Source organism: Lepisosteus platostomus, chromosome 10, assembly GCF_059453375.1.
Source record: "Lepisosteus platostomus isolate fLepPlt1 chromosome 10, fLepPlt1.hap1, whole genome shotgun sequence".
NCBI classification, from domain to species: domain Eukaryota; kingdom Metazoa; phylum Chordata; class Actinopteri; order Semionotiformes; family Lepisosteidae; genus Lepisosteus; species Lepisosteus platostomus.
Genome location: NC_142620.1, coordinates 15,969,936 through 15,988,817, shown reverse-complemented (window position 1 = coordinate 15,988,817; position 18,882 = coordinate 15,969,936). Strand labels below are relative to the sequence as shown.

The 18,882-nt window shown below is 36.0% G+C and overlaps 1 protein-coding gene across 8 annotated transcripts in view; it reads left to right on the top strand.

Moving 5' to 3' along the window:
- Window positions 1-18,882, top strand: part of LOC148653428 (ryanodine receptor 3) — a 170,380-nt gene that overhangs the window by 103,085 nt on the left and 48,413 nt on the right. For all 8 annotated transcript variants that reach the window (XM_088648412.1, XM_088648413.1, XM_088648411.1 and 5 more), the window contains 11 exons: window positions 3,335-3,608; window positions 4,141-4,255; window positions 5,635-5,767; window positions 7,459-7,562; window positions 8,429-8,564; window positions 11,994-12,180; window positions 13,467-13,575; window positions 14,264-14,384; window positions 15,356-15,525; window positions 16,359-16,579; window positions 17,297-17,387. In XM_088648412.1, the coding sequence (XP_088504538.1) occupies window positions 3,335-3,608; window positions 4,141-4,255; window positions 5,635-5,767; window positions 7,459-7,562; window positions 8,429-8,564; window positions 11,994-12,180; window positions 13,467-13,575; window positions 14,264-14,384; window positions 15,356-15,525; window positions 16,359-16,579; window positions 17,297-17,387 (1,661 nt within the window). The remainder of the gene's footprint in view (window positions 1-3,334; window positions 3,609-4,140; window positions 4,256-5,634; window positions 5,768-7,458; window positions 7,563-8,428; window positions 8,565-11,993; window positions 12,181-13,466; window positions 13,576-14,263; window positions 14,385-15,355; window positions 15,526-16,358; window positions 16,580-17,296; window positions 17,388-18,882) is intronic.

Below are 18,882 nucleotides of genomic sequence, written 5' to 3'. Positions count from 1 at the left end.
CGAATAGATTTCACAGAAGAAATAAAAGCATTATTTAAAATGCATTATTTTACAATTTAGAAAGCATTTACAATATTGTTTGTACAGTTGTAGCTTTGTATTGGATTGTACATTAAATCCTGCTTTTCATTTAGACAAATAATTAAAAATAAATGTGTTCCGTCTTGTCTACCTTTATCTATGCGAAATGATTGATTTTTTTCCAGTACTTAATGTAATTGTGTTATAAGCATTAGTTAGATATTAAAGAGATCTTAAATCTTATTTTTGATTAAGAGAAGACCTTGTCATGTGTGCTACTTGATCTACTGATTTATCCAGTCTTTTGTGCTTTAACAGGCACGTATCGAGCTCATGCTGTTCGAGAAGTGAATGTGATAGGCATCAGCACTATGTCACTGTACTGCCTTTATTGAGTCTGAGTTAATGATGAAACACAAGGGAATGCACACAGAAAAGCCTGTAAACCCATCAGCACTGTACCTTGATGAAAATCATGCTTCATAATAGACTTAAAATGCCTTCAGCATTGCTGGTGGCTCAAAGCATTAAAAGTTAATCTGCTTGAATTGTTAGTTGTAATTGGCTGTGACCTCAGCTGGAGGCAGACACTGCTAAATTCAAGCTTCCTTGTGTGTTGGATGAAGATTCCAGAGTCCTTCTTTCGGGCTATCTACTGTAAGTCAGCAGCTCTGTCTGTGTCTGGTCACCATGTGAAGAGTTAGTGCATAGTGAGGGTCTCAAATTACAATAGCCAATACATTTCATAAGAAATAAAATAGCCTATTGTTTTTGGAACTTGACACTCAGACTACCACCTGTTAATGTCTGCAGTGTATTACAGATGAAAATAATTCTGTACAGGCTAATTAGCAGGTACCCAGTCAGTCACAGCAGTCATTATTTAAGGACATTATTTAACTGAATTGAGTAGGATGGATGTAAATGTCCAACACAGATTTGATGTAAAATAACCAGGTCCATGGATGTGCAGATATAGTCTGATACTTGAAAACAGCTTTCATTCTGGTCCTGCACCTTTAACTATACAATAAGGGGATTTCAGTACTACTGTTAAAGATAATTATTTTATTAATGATGTCAAATATTACTATGGCAAAATTAAACAATTGTCTCCAGATTTTAACTGTAGGAGAAGTGAAACAAAATCTTAATTTCCTGTTTAAGCAAAATTTTTCTTACAAATATGCTGGCACACACTTGGGGGAATAAAAGCCACTTACAGATCTTGCTGAATTTCTGTTGTAATATAGTGAACACATTCCTCAGCTAGTCTGTAATATTATTTCTGTCTAAAAACCATAAACATTGTTACTAAGTATTTAATAAATCATTTTTGACTTGTGCCAGTAATGTACTGTATACAATGTCCACTATTCAAAAAAGTCCAGTACTGTACAGTTCTATTCTCTGTTATACTAGAAACATTGACATTTCATATGGTTCAGACAGCAAGTGAATGTTTCCATGTGTATACTGTATAAAGATCTATTGCCTTTGTCTTATGAGACTGGAAAAAATGTTGTGCTTAGCAGTATACTTTTGAACAATTGCAGTTTGTTACCCCTTCAGCCATACAGCATATGGGATATAATTGACCAGAACATTCAGTGGCCACCAAATGTCAAAGCTGATAAATTACATTGGATTTTTAACTGCAGTAGCGAGTAGATATATGTTTATAAACCAACAAAGAGGTGGCCCAGTACATTCACTTAAAAGAAGCCCTTAAAAATAAAATTTCTTATGCGCTCTGGTTGAAATGAATGTAGTCAATGGTATTGAAATGTCTCAGTTTTAAATTCAATATATAGCTCCCGTGTGGTTCACCAAACATCTTTTTATGCTGACAGTGGCTTATTGATTTCGTTTTAACATCACTGTAAGGTTTATAGTCATGGTAGCTGCCCTGATACTGTTTTAGAAGCAGGGGTCTGTTTTAGAAGCTGTACATCAGCTTGTCACATTTCAGTAGCTGCACTATTGTGTATGTATATTAAAGAAACACCTTTGGGTGAATTCTGCAATGCTCAGAAACACTCTTTTGTGAAAAAGGATTTATTAAACTTTCTTTTTGTTTTTGAATAATAAGGAAAATTCAGGGTTTACAGGATATAATGGCACTCTTATAGAACTAAAGTCCTACTGTATTTTTACTATGTACAGTAATGTAGTATGACTCTGGTCACAGATCATCTGAATTGATAAGTGTTTGTTAGATTGCACGAGGAATGTCAGATGGGAATTGATTTTTTTTCTTTAATAGCACTTGATATCAGTACTAAATGCAAGCCATACAATATTTTTTTGTATACTGTATACAATGTTATGTTTCTTTTGGATGCATTTCCATAATTTCAAAATAAAATTGTATATCTTTTCATTTATGTGGTCGCTTTTGTCTTGATAGTTTAACCAGCAATAAAAATCACATTTCAAAACCAGCTGAACAGAACCATGCTTATTTGTCCTCAGTGTGTTCTCTAAATTGGTAAATATTACTGAGATGCTCCTGAGAGGCTGAGAGGGTGTTACAATAATCCATAACAGGGTGAAGGCTCCGTCTTCAGGGTGCAAGCTGTCTTTCAATCCGGTGAAGTCTTCATCAGTCAACAGCCCAGCAAGCAGACTTTAATTATGAATTATTTTCAAAGCATCCATTTGTACATCCTTGAAAATTTTCTTTATACCTGGAAGATTTTTTAGAGTATTGCAATCAGCACAGTTGTAGAAAAGAAAAAATATTATTTCACAAATTTCCTACACAGCATTTGTATTGAGATAATACTAATTTGTTTTGTCTTAAATCTTAAGCTCTAATAATGAGATGCCACAGTAAGATGTGAAATTAAACCATTGAATGTTTAAACACTGGGTTTGGTGTGGTAATGTTTCTTCAAATATGGACTCACCTCTTGTGAGAGACAACCCCATTTGCTGTGCATCACATTTAGGTGTAGAAATAATTATTCACTGTCATTTAATGACATTTAACAGATAAAATGGATATGGCCTCATTAGTGTCATGGATTCTGTGGTTGTGGAATTGCTTTATTCATAATTGGAATGCCCATCAGCATGAATGTGAGCATGAAAATGAATATTTTCCGTTTTTTGTTGAAATGTAATGACCTGATAGAATACATTGAAAACAGATAACTAATACAAATAGAAAATTTAATTTAACTTTATAGTACTACAGTAGTATACAGTAGCCCTCTATAGTACTATCATTGGACATGACGTAAGAGTGATACCAATTAGATTCGACACTATTGCAGTGATGGAAGTATCGTGGTGCTCTGTCTTACAGCCAATCTGAAGGAGCTGATCTCTCAGACAATGGTGAGCTGGGCCCAGGAATGCCACATACAGGACCCTGAGCTGGTGAGGGTGATGTTCAGTCTTCTGCGGAGGCAGTACGACAGTATTGGGGAGCTCCTGCGCTCCATGAGGAAGAGCTACACCATTAGTGCCATCTCCGTTCAGGATACCATCAACCTTCTGGCTTCACTGGGACAGATCCGCTCCCTGCTCAGTGTGCGCATGGGGAGAGAGGAGGAGATGCTGATGATCAATGGACTGGGGTAGGAAGTCTTATTCTGTGAACTGTAAATGTCTCATACCTACAGTACAGTATAACCTCTCAGCCAGCCGAGCTGAAAGAGAATGCAATGGAGAGGCCTGTGGAAGAAGAATAAAAATGGATTGAAAAAATAAAAATATGAACATCACAAGATTGTAGTGATGTTTGGTGTTTGTTGTGCTTGTTTTCATTCTGCTACAGTTCAGTATCATTAAAGATTCTTGCTAGTTCTGTTTACAGTGGCATATGGAAATATATGGTCACTTTAAGTATTTCTGCTTTAACAAAGTATCGTGGGGCAGAGTCCAGAGTTCGAAAATTTGGGAAAAAGTTTTTTTATGAACTAAACTGGAAAGCACAAAATGATCACAGAGAAGTATGTGATTCCTTAATTATGTATGTTTAAATGGGTGTTCAGTAAAATTTTTGTTTGTTGTTTAAATTTTACATTTCATTCTATTGTCAGAGAGTATCTTGCACAGTGAGATAGTAATGCTTATCCACTCTGTGTCTTTTCTTTGTTCTACTTTCAGGGATATCATGAACAATAAAGTGTTCTATCAGCATCCCAATCTGATGAGAGTGCTTGGCATGCATGAGACTGTCATGGAAGTGATGGTTAATGTCCTTGGGGGAGACAAGTCTCAGGTAATTTCATATATCACAGAGATGTGGTCAGAGCTGGCACGCTGCCAGGATACATCATATTAGTTGTTAATCTTGTAGACAGTGCTGCTAAGTGCTCGGTCTAGTAAAGAACAAACCAAATGCTCAAAATGCAATTTTAATTAAGGGAATTTTTTGCTTTTGTACTTCTCTATATTCACGCATGAATGTGGTCAAAATTTCTGCCAATTGCAGGTACTGTAAGTTGAAATAGCAAATTACAAACCCATTGCTGAATGGCAAAGTTATCTTGTGTTATAATGGAGAATCTTCTTGCAAATAACACTCTTCTAGGACAGTGCTTGGATTAAAATGTGTGATTAGTGAAAATGAGTGGGGCTACAGTATTGATTTGGTTGAGGTGTAAGTGGTTAAGGTTTGGTTAAGGTGCAAGTTAATGTAGTATACTGTAGATCCTTTTGGTAATTCAATCTTCTTTGTAGCTATCTTATTGTGTTCAGTCATGTCTTGAATTGAGCTGACAATGACCAATCATGGACAAAGTTATAAAAGAAATGTTACCCGTGTTAATAGGTTAATTTCTTAAATTTAATGTAAATATAAAACATTATCTTCTGTGGGATGCAGCAGTAAAGAAACATTGTAATGTACTTTTTTCTCATAAATTGATGTAGATTTGTTTTGTGTTTTTAGCATTTGTTTCTTTTAAAACAAGTGTTTCTAAAAATTAGAACTTAATTTTCTCGTAGATTGATGTACTGTTGCTTTGCTTTTTTAGCTTTTGTTTTTCTTTTAAGACAAGTTATATTCTTTTCCACAACAAAATGCACTCTAGCAATTAAATAGTATTTTCACCATTTATTTTAGTTTTCCATTTAAAACTATTGATGTGCTCAGCTGCTGTTGAGGTATCCAGGGAGCTAATACAGACCATTAGAGGGATGAATGTATAATTAACCTATGACTCGGCTTTTAAATAAGGGGATGGTTTTTCATGTTGTAATGAAATATCCCGTGGGGTGTACAATTTTTTTGAAGAACTTCAAAGCAAGTTAATTCAACTAATTGCAGAAACTGAATGCAGTCTCTGTAAGAAAAGAAAGAGATCGGGATTTGTCACTTTCAGTTAATTTGGTTATTTTGTGGGCCTGTAACAGAACAAATTACTAATATAGCAGATATTAAAGTCTTATTTTTTTCCATATAAGAATGAATGCCTTCAGTTTCTAAACAATTTCTAAATATTATATTATTATTGTATATATAAAATAATACAATCTCTTCATGTAATTATGCCTATCCTTTTTTATTTACAGTATAATAGTAATTTTTACCTGTTGCATATTCTTTCTTGGGATCAGGATGCATGAGCTGTACTTATTACTTTTTTCTTCTAACAGGAGATTGCGTTTCCTAAGATGGTAGCAAGCTGCTGCAGATTCTTGTGCTACTTCTGCCGTATCAGTCGGCAAAATCAGAAGGCCATGTTTGATCATCTCAGCTACCTTCTAGAAAACAGCAGTGTGGGTTTGGGTATGTGAGGCTGACACCAAACATTACACTGTACCACTGGCATTTGTGCACCTTAGAAACGACATAAAGTATAAATATAAGTAGTGAACTGTGCATGATTGAGAGCCGAGATAGAGGCATCTTTTATACAGTAAGTTGTTTGTTTTCTTTTTAACACACCTTGTTCTGTAGCGGTCTAATAGATACAGTATGTACACAGACAACTGTGTGTCTCAATTTTCCAATGAAACCTACAGCACAATAAAATTTCAAGGAGAAAGTAGATTGGTGCTATAACTGTTGTCTGATTTCTCTGAATGACATTGGACACATAGCATTGATGATAAATTTCGTACATAGTACAGTATATTGTTACAAATTACAAAACACCTGACACCTGACGATGAACTGGATAATGTTTTTAAAACCCTTTGTTTTTATTTTAAAAGGGGCCCATTCATGTTTTTTTTATAAAGTAATGCATATTCGAATAAAATAATAATAAATATTAATATTAATTATTAAAACTACTAATAATAAATTACTAGGATTGCTGGGTTTGGCTCAATGAGGCATAATACCAGTTTCTGAGCTACCCTGTGTCTTTCAGAGTAGTATGCAGAGGAGTGTGTAAAGGCTAACCTCATCTTGTTTCTTGTGTTAGTCATTTATAGTCATTTAGATTCAGTTATTCATTTTCCAAAATACCAAATGTTCAGAAATCAATGAGGTTTTCAAATGCACAAGGCAAAACAGATGAAGTGAAAATGACAGCCTTTGAGTTCTTGGCTTAATCAGATGAGAGCACCAGGTATCTTACTGCCAGCAAATCACTCAGTGATCCAGTGGTGACAGAGACCTGGGATGAGGGGAGACAGGAAAAAAAGTGTGGAGTAGAACTCCAGGGACTAAAGGAGAGAAGAAAAGCAGAGAGAGTGTTTAGTAATGCAGTACAAGGCTGGTGAGTCACAGGGCGTTTTGGCAAGAAAACTGTGCGACAAAGTGATGAACAGCACCTGCTGCTGTGAACACCTGCATCAGTGAGAATGTCATACACTGTTCAAGACCAAAGCCTGCAGATGTTCCTCGCTTCTGGATTGAACTTGGTTCAAAACAAATCATTCTGTTCAGGCCTGATAGCATAAGTGGTTTGCATTGTACGGCCTTGTAGCAATTAATTATGAATTTTGTGAATATATTTTCTTATAATAAGGTTAAGAAGGAGATGTGACAAAAATATTTCTGTATATAGACTTCATGAAAAGCACATATATAAAGAAATATATTACTTATCATCACCGATTTGTTATCTGTGATTTGAAACAGAAGGAGATGGATGCTGAAAAAATTAACGAGTGTTATTTTTGAGGCCTTGTTTGGCACATTCAATTTTGATGTCATTTTTGTTTTAGGAGAAGAAAGATATTTATTTTGTAAGAATTCCTCATGAAGAAACAGCAGTATCGAATTGCATGTCATGCATGGATAATCAAATCTCCCAAGGTTTTGAAAACAGATTTTTACAGCTGTATTAGGAACTGCATCTAGATGTGTTGAAATGGAAAATGCTGCCCTCTGCTGTCCATTTTCCTAGGGTTGTACTTTCTGTGAAAGAGTAAATTCACAGAAAAGACTTATTAGTAGTATTTTGAAAAACAGAAGAATGTGTATGAAATAGGGTGCTATGTGAGCTGTGTGCTTTATGTTTCTAGCATCTCCAGCCATGAGGGGCTCTACCCCACTAGACGTGGCTGCAGCCTCAGTGATGGACAATAATGGACTGGCCCTGGCACTAGAGGAACCAGACCTGGACAAGGTCTTAATACCCCAATGTTCTTATATACTTTAGATAAGACTGTCAAAAGGTGTAGGTGTGAACACTGTGTGAAGTGTTACATATTGTCAGGTTCTTAATGTCATCTGATAATGATGTTCAGGGACATACAGTACAGTAAGCTTCCCATTGCATAGCTTTGTAATCCACTCCATAAGAGCTACAGGCTCCTATATACTTTAGGTCAACACCAGGTATCTCTGTAGGGATATCATGAAATCATTACAATATTTTTAAGTACTACAGAGTAGATAACCAGAAATGGATTGTTATGTAAGGGGATTTGTTTTATGTTTGGTATATATTATATATTTATTATTTCAGAGTTAGCAAAGTTTTAGTTAGCAGCATGAATACAAATTAAAACTTAGTTGTTATGTTGCCAATCAGTTTCATGATTGTACAGATCCTGTTTAACACCACAGAATTTTAATACAGGGGAAATTTTGCAGAATTACTGGAATAATGCTACAGTATAGTGACCCAAAACACATCGCCAGGAAGTATTGAGCTATGTTTTTAGCTTAAATTAAAGTAGTTTCAGGAAAGGTAAGCTTTAAAATAAGTCATACCTAAAAGCAGTAGAATATAAAAGAAGAGGGATGATATAATTGTCTATACTGTAGTATAAATGTATGGTTATACTACAGTATATGTGTATATACTGTAAATGTTTCCTAGTGTAATGTACTGAAAAGGAAATATATGTACTCTGGTGCTTCGATAAACATTGGAAGAAATACCAACAAAAGGAAAAACATAAAATGTTTATTAGTGGTATTAGTTTGACTGCTCAGCGTCCCTCTTGTAAGTGAATAAGATTTGAAGCAGTGTTTCTGTTTTGGCAGGTTGTAACATACTTGGCTGCCTGTGGCCTCCAGAGCTGCCCCATGCTGTTGGCTAAAGGATACCCAGACATCGGGTGGAATCCCATTGAGGGCGAGCGATATCTGTCTTTCCTTCGTTTCGCAGTCTTTGTCAATGGTATGTTTTGTTAAATGAATGTTTGAATGTTAACAAAAAGCACATGATCCAAATTAAGAGAGCAGATCACTGTCTTGTGAAATGGGAAAACAAGGCCTGGGACTGCATGCAGTTTACGTAAAAACCAGCCTCTCTTGCAGTTGTCTGTAAGAATCTGTGGTGGCATACATGGGTCTCATACATTCCTCATGCCATAGGAAATGTGAGAGGAAAGTCTGGCACATCTAAAAAGAGAGTGTCAATCACCTTTTCATACTGAAAGATGTGCATATTGATTAAAATAAGTTTTTCTGTGGCAGCAATGGTCAAGTAAGTTGACAAGTAAGCAATAAAATTAGCATAGGCACATCCGAACAGCTTCCTACAGTATGTACCAGAACAAGGTCATCAATATTCACATCATTTGTTGTGCTTTGGTGCAGGATTAGAGTGTGTTTCTGACCGCTAGATGCTCTGATGCTGAGAAGATTGTGAAACCACTGTAACCTGTCTTTTATGCAGTGGTATAGATGAATAGATTCTGGCAGACCCTGACCAGCAAAATGAATGTTTTTATAGTGAACCTAGAAGTATCAATCCCCTGCTAATCTGAGAAACACAAATCAAGCACAACCTCTTCCTAAATTCCTGAAGGTTGATTTTACTGCGTGAAAGCTCAAGCACAGGGGAGTCTGTACATAGGTATAATAATTGATAGAGTTTGCAATGGAAATCTCTCTCTACAAAGGAAGATGCATGTGACCCCTTTCCTGCTGAATCATCAACCTTTGGTGCAACTTATTCCCACAGAGATGTATGAGAGCCTTAATGTCTTCTAATCCTGCTATTTGTTTTAATGCATTAGTGCATGCATAAATGTTTTATATAGGTAACATGATAATTAGTCTGTGATTCTTGTTTTACTCTGATAAGAAACATATGGCATACAGTTTAGAAACTTTGGTCCAAACACATCAAAGTTGTGTTTTATTTGTCAGATATACTGTAAAAACCATAAACTGTCTTTGTTCTTGTTAGGAAACTTTTAATGACAAAGGTGTTTATTGATTGTTTTATTTGTTGTATTTTGTGCTTCTTTATTTCATTGTATTCCTTGTAACCTGACAGACCAATGAGTAGTCTGAGATGAGATTGCAGGTATCATAAATTGTAATTCATGTACGATTGCCTCTAGTTTGTTGCAGAAAACCAAATGCAGTTAAAAACAACAGATAAGAGTACTTGGCTGACTTGAATCATTTTTTTATTAATGGCACATTAAGGGAGTATTTCTCTCAACAATCAGGCGCAAGGGGGAATACACCCTGGAAGGGACGCCTGTGCAGCGCAAACAACACACAGATACACACACACTCACACCAGACACAGTCAGTACAGAAGGCAGTTAAAGTACCAGTATGTCTTTGGACTATGGGAAGAATCCAGAGCACCCAGAGGAAACCCACACAGGCTTCGGGATAACAGACAAATTCTATACAGATAGCATCCCAGGAATTGAACCCAGGGCCCCAACACCGCAAAGGCAGCAATGCAGCCTTCATATTAATCCTGTAAATCGAAAAAATAGATTGTAATTTCATCTGCGTAGACAATACAATACAAGCATCTTAGCATCGTGCATATAATAGCATTTAAACTGCCCCGGGAACATGCAATTATTCATTTGCATGTTATAGTATAAAGGTAGTATAAACTTTCTTTAGTTAGTTGGACAGCGCTTTTTAGAGGTACTTCAAATTATCAATATCCATATTTTCACATTATGATTATTTCATTCTGTCTTTAAGAAATACTATCTTTATCCTTTTTTCACTTGGTCTTTCTTTATCATCAATATTTATTTATTTACAATAATTGAGTGCTTGGTAAAGACTCTTGTAATAGTGTAGACCTATCTGTTGTTGTGGAATTAAATAGTATACACTGTTCCTAATCCTTCATTTGAATCTGGTCTCTTTTTATAATCATGATGAAGCACTTCAATCCTTATGAGTTTATAAATTTTAACTCTTGGTGTACTCTATGTACTGCAAATACTTAAAGGGGAACTGCAGTCCCAATTTTGCAGACCAGTTATCACTGTACATTTCGGTAATAAAATAATTTCATTGACAGCATGGAAAAAATTACAAATTTCAAATGACAAAATCCTTGAATACTTCTGAAAGTTCTCTAAATCAACATACTGTCGCAAACCCCTGGTTTTGCCACAATTGAGAACGAGAGTTCCCATGAATTGTAACGTGGTGAGGCCCTTCCCACTCGCTAGTCACTGTAAATACTAATACAATGTGATTAATTAGCAAATAAGTAGGGGTTGTGCAGCACATATTTCACTGAAGAAAGTTTCCAAAGTAATTTTAGTTGTTAATTAGTTGTTAGCTACAGTAACTTTGTTTTTTTTTTGGCAAATCTTGGAGTTAACAAGTAAGTTCCATTTATCAGCAATACCGTCTTGAAGTCGAGAGCAATATTTCTATTGGATTAAAAGAGATGTATTCATAGGTCTGCTTCTTTACAATGTACTGCAACACATCACTGGAAGATTTGTTGCCTCATTCTGAATCACAGAATGTAACTGTGCATACCTGGAAAAGTTTCTGTGTAAATCTTACTTTTATTGTGGTTTGAAATCCTCTTAACAAGATTGATTCTTTCTTACCCCAAAATATAAAAATAGTGTTGCAGTTCCCCTTTAACTAAAAGACTTGTTTATTGTTCTCACAAAAGAGGCACTCAAGATAGTAGCATTGTCTGTATTCTCAACAGTAAAGGACAGAGTCAGCACCGTAGAGCTCTTCAGATATTTATTCTTAAGTGAAAAGCTCTTGATTAGGATACAGTAAAAAAAAACTTAAGGGAACTTTATAGCTGATGAGCTTATAACCTGTATTTGATTTTTACTGATAGCCTGAGACATGTGTGCAAAACATATCCAGTGCTTATTTATTTGTTCTTAAATTATTCTTATTCTATCACTTTGAAGGATTACAAAAATGTAATCTTTCTAAATATACGGTGTTCTGTAATCCTCTGTACTATATAAGTATCCATATGGTACACAAGAGACGGTGTAGAAATGTTGTACCTTCCACCAGGGTTTATAAAATGGACAACCTGTTATTCACCTGTTGTGACTCAAAGACATAAGTCAAAAAGGGGAGTTATGCTGTAATGATATGATGTTAGAAATTGCAGACATACTATCCAAAGTTTAAGGCTGAACAGTGTTTATTTTCCAGGAACTCTTACGTGCCACATCCAGGGCTGTCTCCCACTAAAGGTCCTGAAATCATTCAATAATGATAAAGTGGGAGATAAAGTGGAATACTGAACGAAAACGTTGACCGGGCAGGACAAGGTTTAGCTCTGTGAGCTGTGCTGTTGGGATGCTCTTCTGGATGGTTCTTTCTGTCTTGTTTTCCCAAGCTGAAAGCGTTGCAGAGAACTCCAGCGTAGTGGTCAAGCTGCTTATCCGTCGTCCTGAGTGCTTTGGCCCAGGTCTTCGGGGTGAGGGTGGGAATGGCCTCCTGGCAGCCATGAAAGAGGCCATCATGATTTCAGAAAACCCAGCTCTGGATGTTCCCCCTGCACTACAGGGTGTTCACCGTGATGTGTAAGAGGCTTTTAAGTACTTTCAGATTATTTACAGTACCAGCAACATCATTGAAACATCATTGCAAATTAGTTTGACCACAGTACTACTGTATGTATGGGCTTCTGCTACATTGACAAGTGACTTGTAATACGTACAGTAAGTGAATACAGAGACAAAATATGTATTCAACAGTATAATGTGGAAGAGGCACATTAATGTGGATGTACTTAATATTTGATATGATGCTACCAAATCTACTTAAAATGTGTTATTCTCTTAACTACTTGCTAACATAGCAAATATACTAGTATATAATTCTAGATTAATATGTCTTCTGTTACATGTATGATTATAGAAACAATAATAAGAACTAAACGAAAAGATCGTCTACATGGCAGTAGAATTCTAGGTTGAGAACAGTCAACAGCAATTTAGAAAAGGTACAGTAATGTATGTTGTGCTTAATTAATTAGGTAGAGTTTTTTAAATATGTGATAGTGCTAAAGTACACATGCAAATTACGTGACATGATATATTTTGATTTTCAGAAGTTTTCTGATCGTTTTTCAAAGATTGATTTAATTGCAGGCAGCATTCAGAATAATTCATGTTTCCATACTTTAGTACCTTATTGATCTGTGTAAGGATCACTGCTCTTTTTGACTTCTACAGTATCAATGATCTAGACTCTGGTGTAGATGGAAAAATAGTTCACAGGTGACACCAAAATAGGAGAATTAGCAAACAGTAAATAAAAAAAAGATCAGACAGCTGGCAGATGTTATTGTTGTACTATAGGTAGATAATATGTCCATTTAGCAGAAACAATGAGCTTTAAATAGAATATTGTAAACACTTGAGCTAAAGGAAGTTATTTATGAAAATAGATGAGGAAACTATGCACAAAAAAAGCTTTTTATGAATTTTATTTTAGGTATTTAAATCAAAATGAATCTCATATACTGGAAAAGTGTCACGGATCTGTCTTTTAGTGGAAATTCCAAAGTTTAATTTATCTTACTGCCACCTTCCTACCTCTAATAAAACTTAAGATCAGCATTAGCAATGACACTCATTGCTGAGAATGAATTTCAAAATAAAACCACCCACTGTACTTTCAGTATTACAGAATGTAGATATTATTGTGCACTATACTTAGAGGGGCTAAGCTTTTTAAGATATAATCATTATATAGAATTTTAGATACTGTGTGATGAGATGAATACTTTTACTATTTTTAAAAACGTTTTACTAGTAATAGAAAAGTACCAGCATATTGAAACACATGTCTCTGTATTTTCTAGATCTGTGGATGGCGAGGAAGAGGAGGAGGTTGTCCATATGGGCAATGCTATAATGTCTTTCTATTCTGCTCTAATCGATTTGCTGGGGCGCTGTGCTCCAGAGATGCATGTAAGTTATGCCTAGAACTGTGAATCACTATAGCATGACATATAGAACATACTGTAGGTCTCCCATTTGACCTTAATTTAAATAGAAGATGGCCAATAATACATGAACCAAATCAGCTGTTGATAATGAATAGAATAATGGTGTTGAATATTATTTTATTGTTCTTAATATCTGTCTGCATAATTCAGATATTTATGTTTGACTAATATAAAAACAGTGTGACTGCTGTTTTCACTTTGCTTTATTTGTTCTGGAAAAGATGGGATCCCATGTAACAAGGCATTCAATATAGTATCTGATAATAACTAAGTTTTGAGACTTTTATTTTTTCTTCTTCAAGATGTCTTTACATTTTAATGTTAAGTCCAAGCAGCCCTCACAAACATAACGGTGTTCTTTAAAGTTTACCTTAATATGTTTCATGTTCAAGATGAGTAAATTAACTGCAAAAGAAGTGATCAATCCGGCTATAGTAAATCACCATTACTGATTTGTCAAGCATGTAGAAGGTTTAGAGTTAAGACAGGATCTATATCTAAGTGAATATATATTCATTTATGTGACATCCTCTCTTGCAATGTCTAAAACAATCTCATAATGCAATGCCAATGTCATTTGCCAGTGTCCGCACTGTTTCCTCTTAATCTTCATTGATTGTACACTGTGATTTGTGCTTCCTGTCCTATAGCTGATTAACAAAGGGAAAGGTGAAGCTCTCCGAATTAGAGCTATTCTGCGCTCCCTTGTGCCCACAGAGGACCTGGTGGGCATCATCAGCATACCACTAAAAATGCCAACTGTGAATAAAGGTATGACTCAGAGGCTCACAGCACACTGACAGCATCTTTCATTTGCCCTTGACTGCTCTCACAAACATGAATGCCTTGGCAGTTCTTAAGATTTCAATAAATATAGAAGTGCTCTAAACCTTAATGATATAGCCATCTACCCGTCAGCGGTCAGGCTGCTCTGAAGAGATCCAAGCTGATTCTTAATTATTTCTAAGGTCAAACAAAATAAATGTTAATCAGCTCAGATGTCTATTTCACTTTCATCCATTTTTTCATTCCCAAAATCCCTGTAACTGTGCCCCCATGACTCAGTTTCACAGCTACCTGAATTTGTTTTAAGACATTTTTGTTTACCTCCTGGTTGTTTGCTTTCTGCATACTTGGAGACTGAATTATGCACCTCAGTTACAGCAAGGTGCCGTTCTGTTCACACATTTATTTTTTTCATTGGTTTGGCTTTAAGCTTGGATTTTCAATAGTTAGCAAAAACAGTTAACACTCCATTAGATATGACTAGTATTTAAATCTAGCCTTTTTAAAAACCTTCAAGTTAGCTCTGCATAAAGTACCTTATATGAAAACATTTAACGATACCACCATGCAATATTTTTAAGTGCTACAAGTATGTTCTTTCATTTTATGTGTTGGTTGTCAATATAACAAAACCCATCAGTAGTACATTGTTGGTGAAAAAATGTAGTTAAAATAACAAAAATCAAAGAAAATCATACACATTCTTAGGCATCTCGTTTAAATTGAGGCTAACAGTTTCCAGTTAAAAAATGTTGCCATTTTTTTACTTCACTTCCCATGACATACGTGAACTTCCTGCAATGTTCTTCAGAATTTCTGTGAAACCAGTCAGAGTCTAAAGGTGTTCAGTGTTTTAAACCTGTTTAACCCTTTAGCCCACAGTCATTCTAATTGTTCTTCACCGTTGCCTCTGTCCCTGCATCTCTGCTGGCGTATACATGGCCTCGTCTCCGCAGACGGCACTGTGACGGAGCCGGACATGTCGGCCAGTTTCTGTCCCGATCACAAGGCTCCCATGGTGCTTTTCCTGGACCGCGTTTACGGTATCGAGGACCAAAGTTTTCTGCTCCACCTGCTTGAGGTTGGCTTCCTGCCAGACTTGCGGGCATCGGCCTCCCTTGACACGGTCAGTGATGAACCTTCTTCTGTGGATGTGTCTTCATTTGTGTTGAAGTAATCAGTCATCGGTGGTGGACTCTCTGTGGAGTCAGCACACAGCCTGACTAAAGCCGGAAGAGCTTATACTGTATGTAGTATAACAAACCATATACTGTATATTACCTGACCATTATTTAAGCTGAAAATATAAGAATGCACAAAATGTGTTTTAAAAAAAACAACTACAGAAAAGAAACAAGGCATGAATTATACAGCTTAAAACTGTGTTTACTATTGGACCTATTTCTTTTGTTCTGTGGCTGGTGTCCTCAAGTATTTAGCACTGCTTTGAAGTCTTCATTAGCAATTTTCTAAATATTATATTCTTTTTTTTATACTTTATTATACCCCATTTTGTAGTTTGCATATTGCTTTTCAGTCATGTTTTGCTATTCGCAAATTCTCTCTGCTCTGGGAGAATCAAAGAGACACGCTGTGCTCTTTCTGTAGTTTTTTGTCATGTGCATCTAGAATGGAAATAGCAGAATTCAGCACAGAAACCACTGACTCCATCCTGTTCCAGTTATGGGGTGCTATTGCATCACATACTGAGCATCTCCTGGATGTTACTTGACTCTCCTTCATAATTCCTAAGCTGCAAGACCCCTGCTAACCTGTAAATGGAAGCTTTTTACAAAGTTCAGTGTTTTGCTAGACTATATAAATATGCAGTACAAAAATGCAAAGCTAAGTCATTATTCCTATGTAGTATACCTGTTCATTATGAGAGTTTAAAAGTGAGTTTAAACTTGATGGCTTTTTCTTTCTCAGTATAAGACGTGTCTACTTGCTCTGTTCCAGGAAGCACTGAGCACTACTGAAACAGCTCTGGCCCTGAATAGGTACATCTGTTCAGCAGTGCTGCCTGTTCTTACACGCTGTGCCTCACAGTTTGAGGGCACAGAACACTACGCCCCTCTTATAGACTCCACGCTGCACACCATCTACCGCCTTTCCAAAGGCCGCTCACTCACCAAAGCCCAGAGAGATGCCATCGAAGAATGCTTGCTCTCAATTTGTAGGTAAGAATGCTGAAGGGCCACCTAGTGGCACTGTGTGATTCTGCACTTTCAGATGGTTATGAAAGTTTTGCTGTACTACTGTATACTGTACTTATAACTTCCAATATTATAGTTGAGTGTCACTGTGGGGACCTATGTAATATCTTGTATTTGTGGTTTTTATTTCTTTTTATCTTGCATTCAGGATGTTGAATTTTAAGATATTAAAAATATGCAATCTTCTGTGAAATAAGAGGATTGTTCCATTCTTGCATTAAGGACATGCTTGTTTAACACATTAACAAGTTACACTAATGACCACTGAATTTGTTACAAACATTTCTCAAGTGTCCTCTGGACATTTTCAGTGTTTACTTAGCCTTATATTTAATGAAATTGCAATGATTCCACTTAATGGCCATCATGCTGTGTACATTAATTCAAGCCAGAGGCAAAGGGATTATTTGCATCACAAAATATGTGCACATTACCATATCCAGTTGAGGATCCATTGAGTTCTGCACCTTGTAGAATTACAATATGTAATGAGATAAACGTAACCATTAGATGATTACTGGCAACTTTTGATTATGACCTTAAAATTCTGAAGAGCAAAATAAACATTAACAAGGTGTGCTACTCTAGTTTGAGTGTCCAATAAAAGCATTTTTTTCACCTAAGTGGAGTCCCTTTTCATGCATGCAACATAAGCAGTTGTCCGTTTAATTCTATACACAGATACCTGCGCCCATCGATGCTCCAGCAGCTTTTGCGGCGCCTAGTCTTTGATGTTCCTTTGCTGAATGAGTATTGCAAGATGCCTTTAAGGGTAAGTTCACCATTGTCTATTGTATATGAGTATTGTAAAATGTGATGCTTATTTTCATAATTGTGCAGGACTTTCAGAAAGCTTCACGTACTCTTGGTTATATGTGGTTCTCATCCATGCAGTGTACAGTACGGTAAAAAACACATTGTACTGTACCTCAACTGAGGAAAGTTTGCTGCTCTTGTCTAGTCATATCAAGAAAGAAGGACTTGATATTTTGTTTCTGAGTTAGGTTAGAGGTAGGGATGTCTGCATCAACGTAAGGACAAAGAGGTCCTTATTTTGCAGTTTTAATAGTGGTGCTAGAAGCAAAATAACATAAAATGGTAAGTGTAAGTTATCACTTATAACTGCAACAAATTGACAAAGCTATCATGAAAATGCCAAAATATTTTTGTAACAGGAGTACTGACATTCTATTAAATAGATATGACATGGGTAATTTAATTATGCTGATTAACATTTGTCATTAACGGGCTTTTTACCATCCGTGTGACATGCTACTAGAGTGTGTTGCTATTAGAGTGGATAAAGAATGCAAACAGTGAGTTGTGTTTTACATCAGATTGCAAATGTTGTTACATGAGCAGCATGAAGATGTGTATTGTCCTGTTGGAATGTTAAGACAGGATGAGCCCAAAGGAAGGTCAACAGGAAGATCCCAGGACTTGATCTGTGTAGCGCTGTGTAGTCAGGTTGTCATCAATCACTATAAGGGGAGTTCTATAGCAAATAGACACAGCTGTCCAGACCATCACACATGGACCTCTCCAATAATCATGATGAAATGTCATGACTCAGGACCTCCCAGATTGTACCCTATTATTGACAGACTGTGTTTGGCTGTTATGTCTCGACATGTTAGAATTTGCTGACTGTGAGCACCCTAAATAGTGAGTAACAGTGCACACCTGATAAGCAGGGCATATTGGATCGTTTCTGTGTTTTTCTTTTTTTGATTTTCACCAGGCTTGACAATTCAAACGGTTAAATCACTGACACCCAAAACATGACATGACACCCAAAACACTTAATCAGTAACCAAAATTGTATACTTTATGTTTACAAAAACACGCATGCATAAATAGAATGATAGCTTTCTTTTGATACTCAGTTTCTGTATTTGATTCAAAGAAAGTTTACCAAAACACTGAATTATTCAATTTCATGTGTATTTGATTTTGTGTGGAGAAAAACACATTGGGTTGTAGCACTTGATATTCAGGACTGTTTTGAGAAAAGAAAAATGAAGAGCACATGGCTATGGAATCCATATATGATCCAAATGGCCCATAGTAAATAATCTTTCTACTGTAAAGGGAAGTAGGCAGAGTGGAGAAACTAGTGGTTAATAATAAAAGACAAACCTTTCTCCTGGAAAATGTTTTTGTAGATTAAAAAACAAAATAACAAATAAACATTTCCTGCTGAAGTGGTTTACAAGTGACCCATGGCCCTGTCTTCATGAAATCCATGATTTTCATTCAGAATTGCC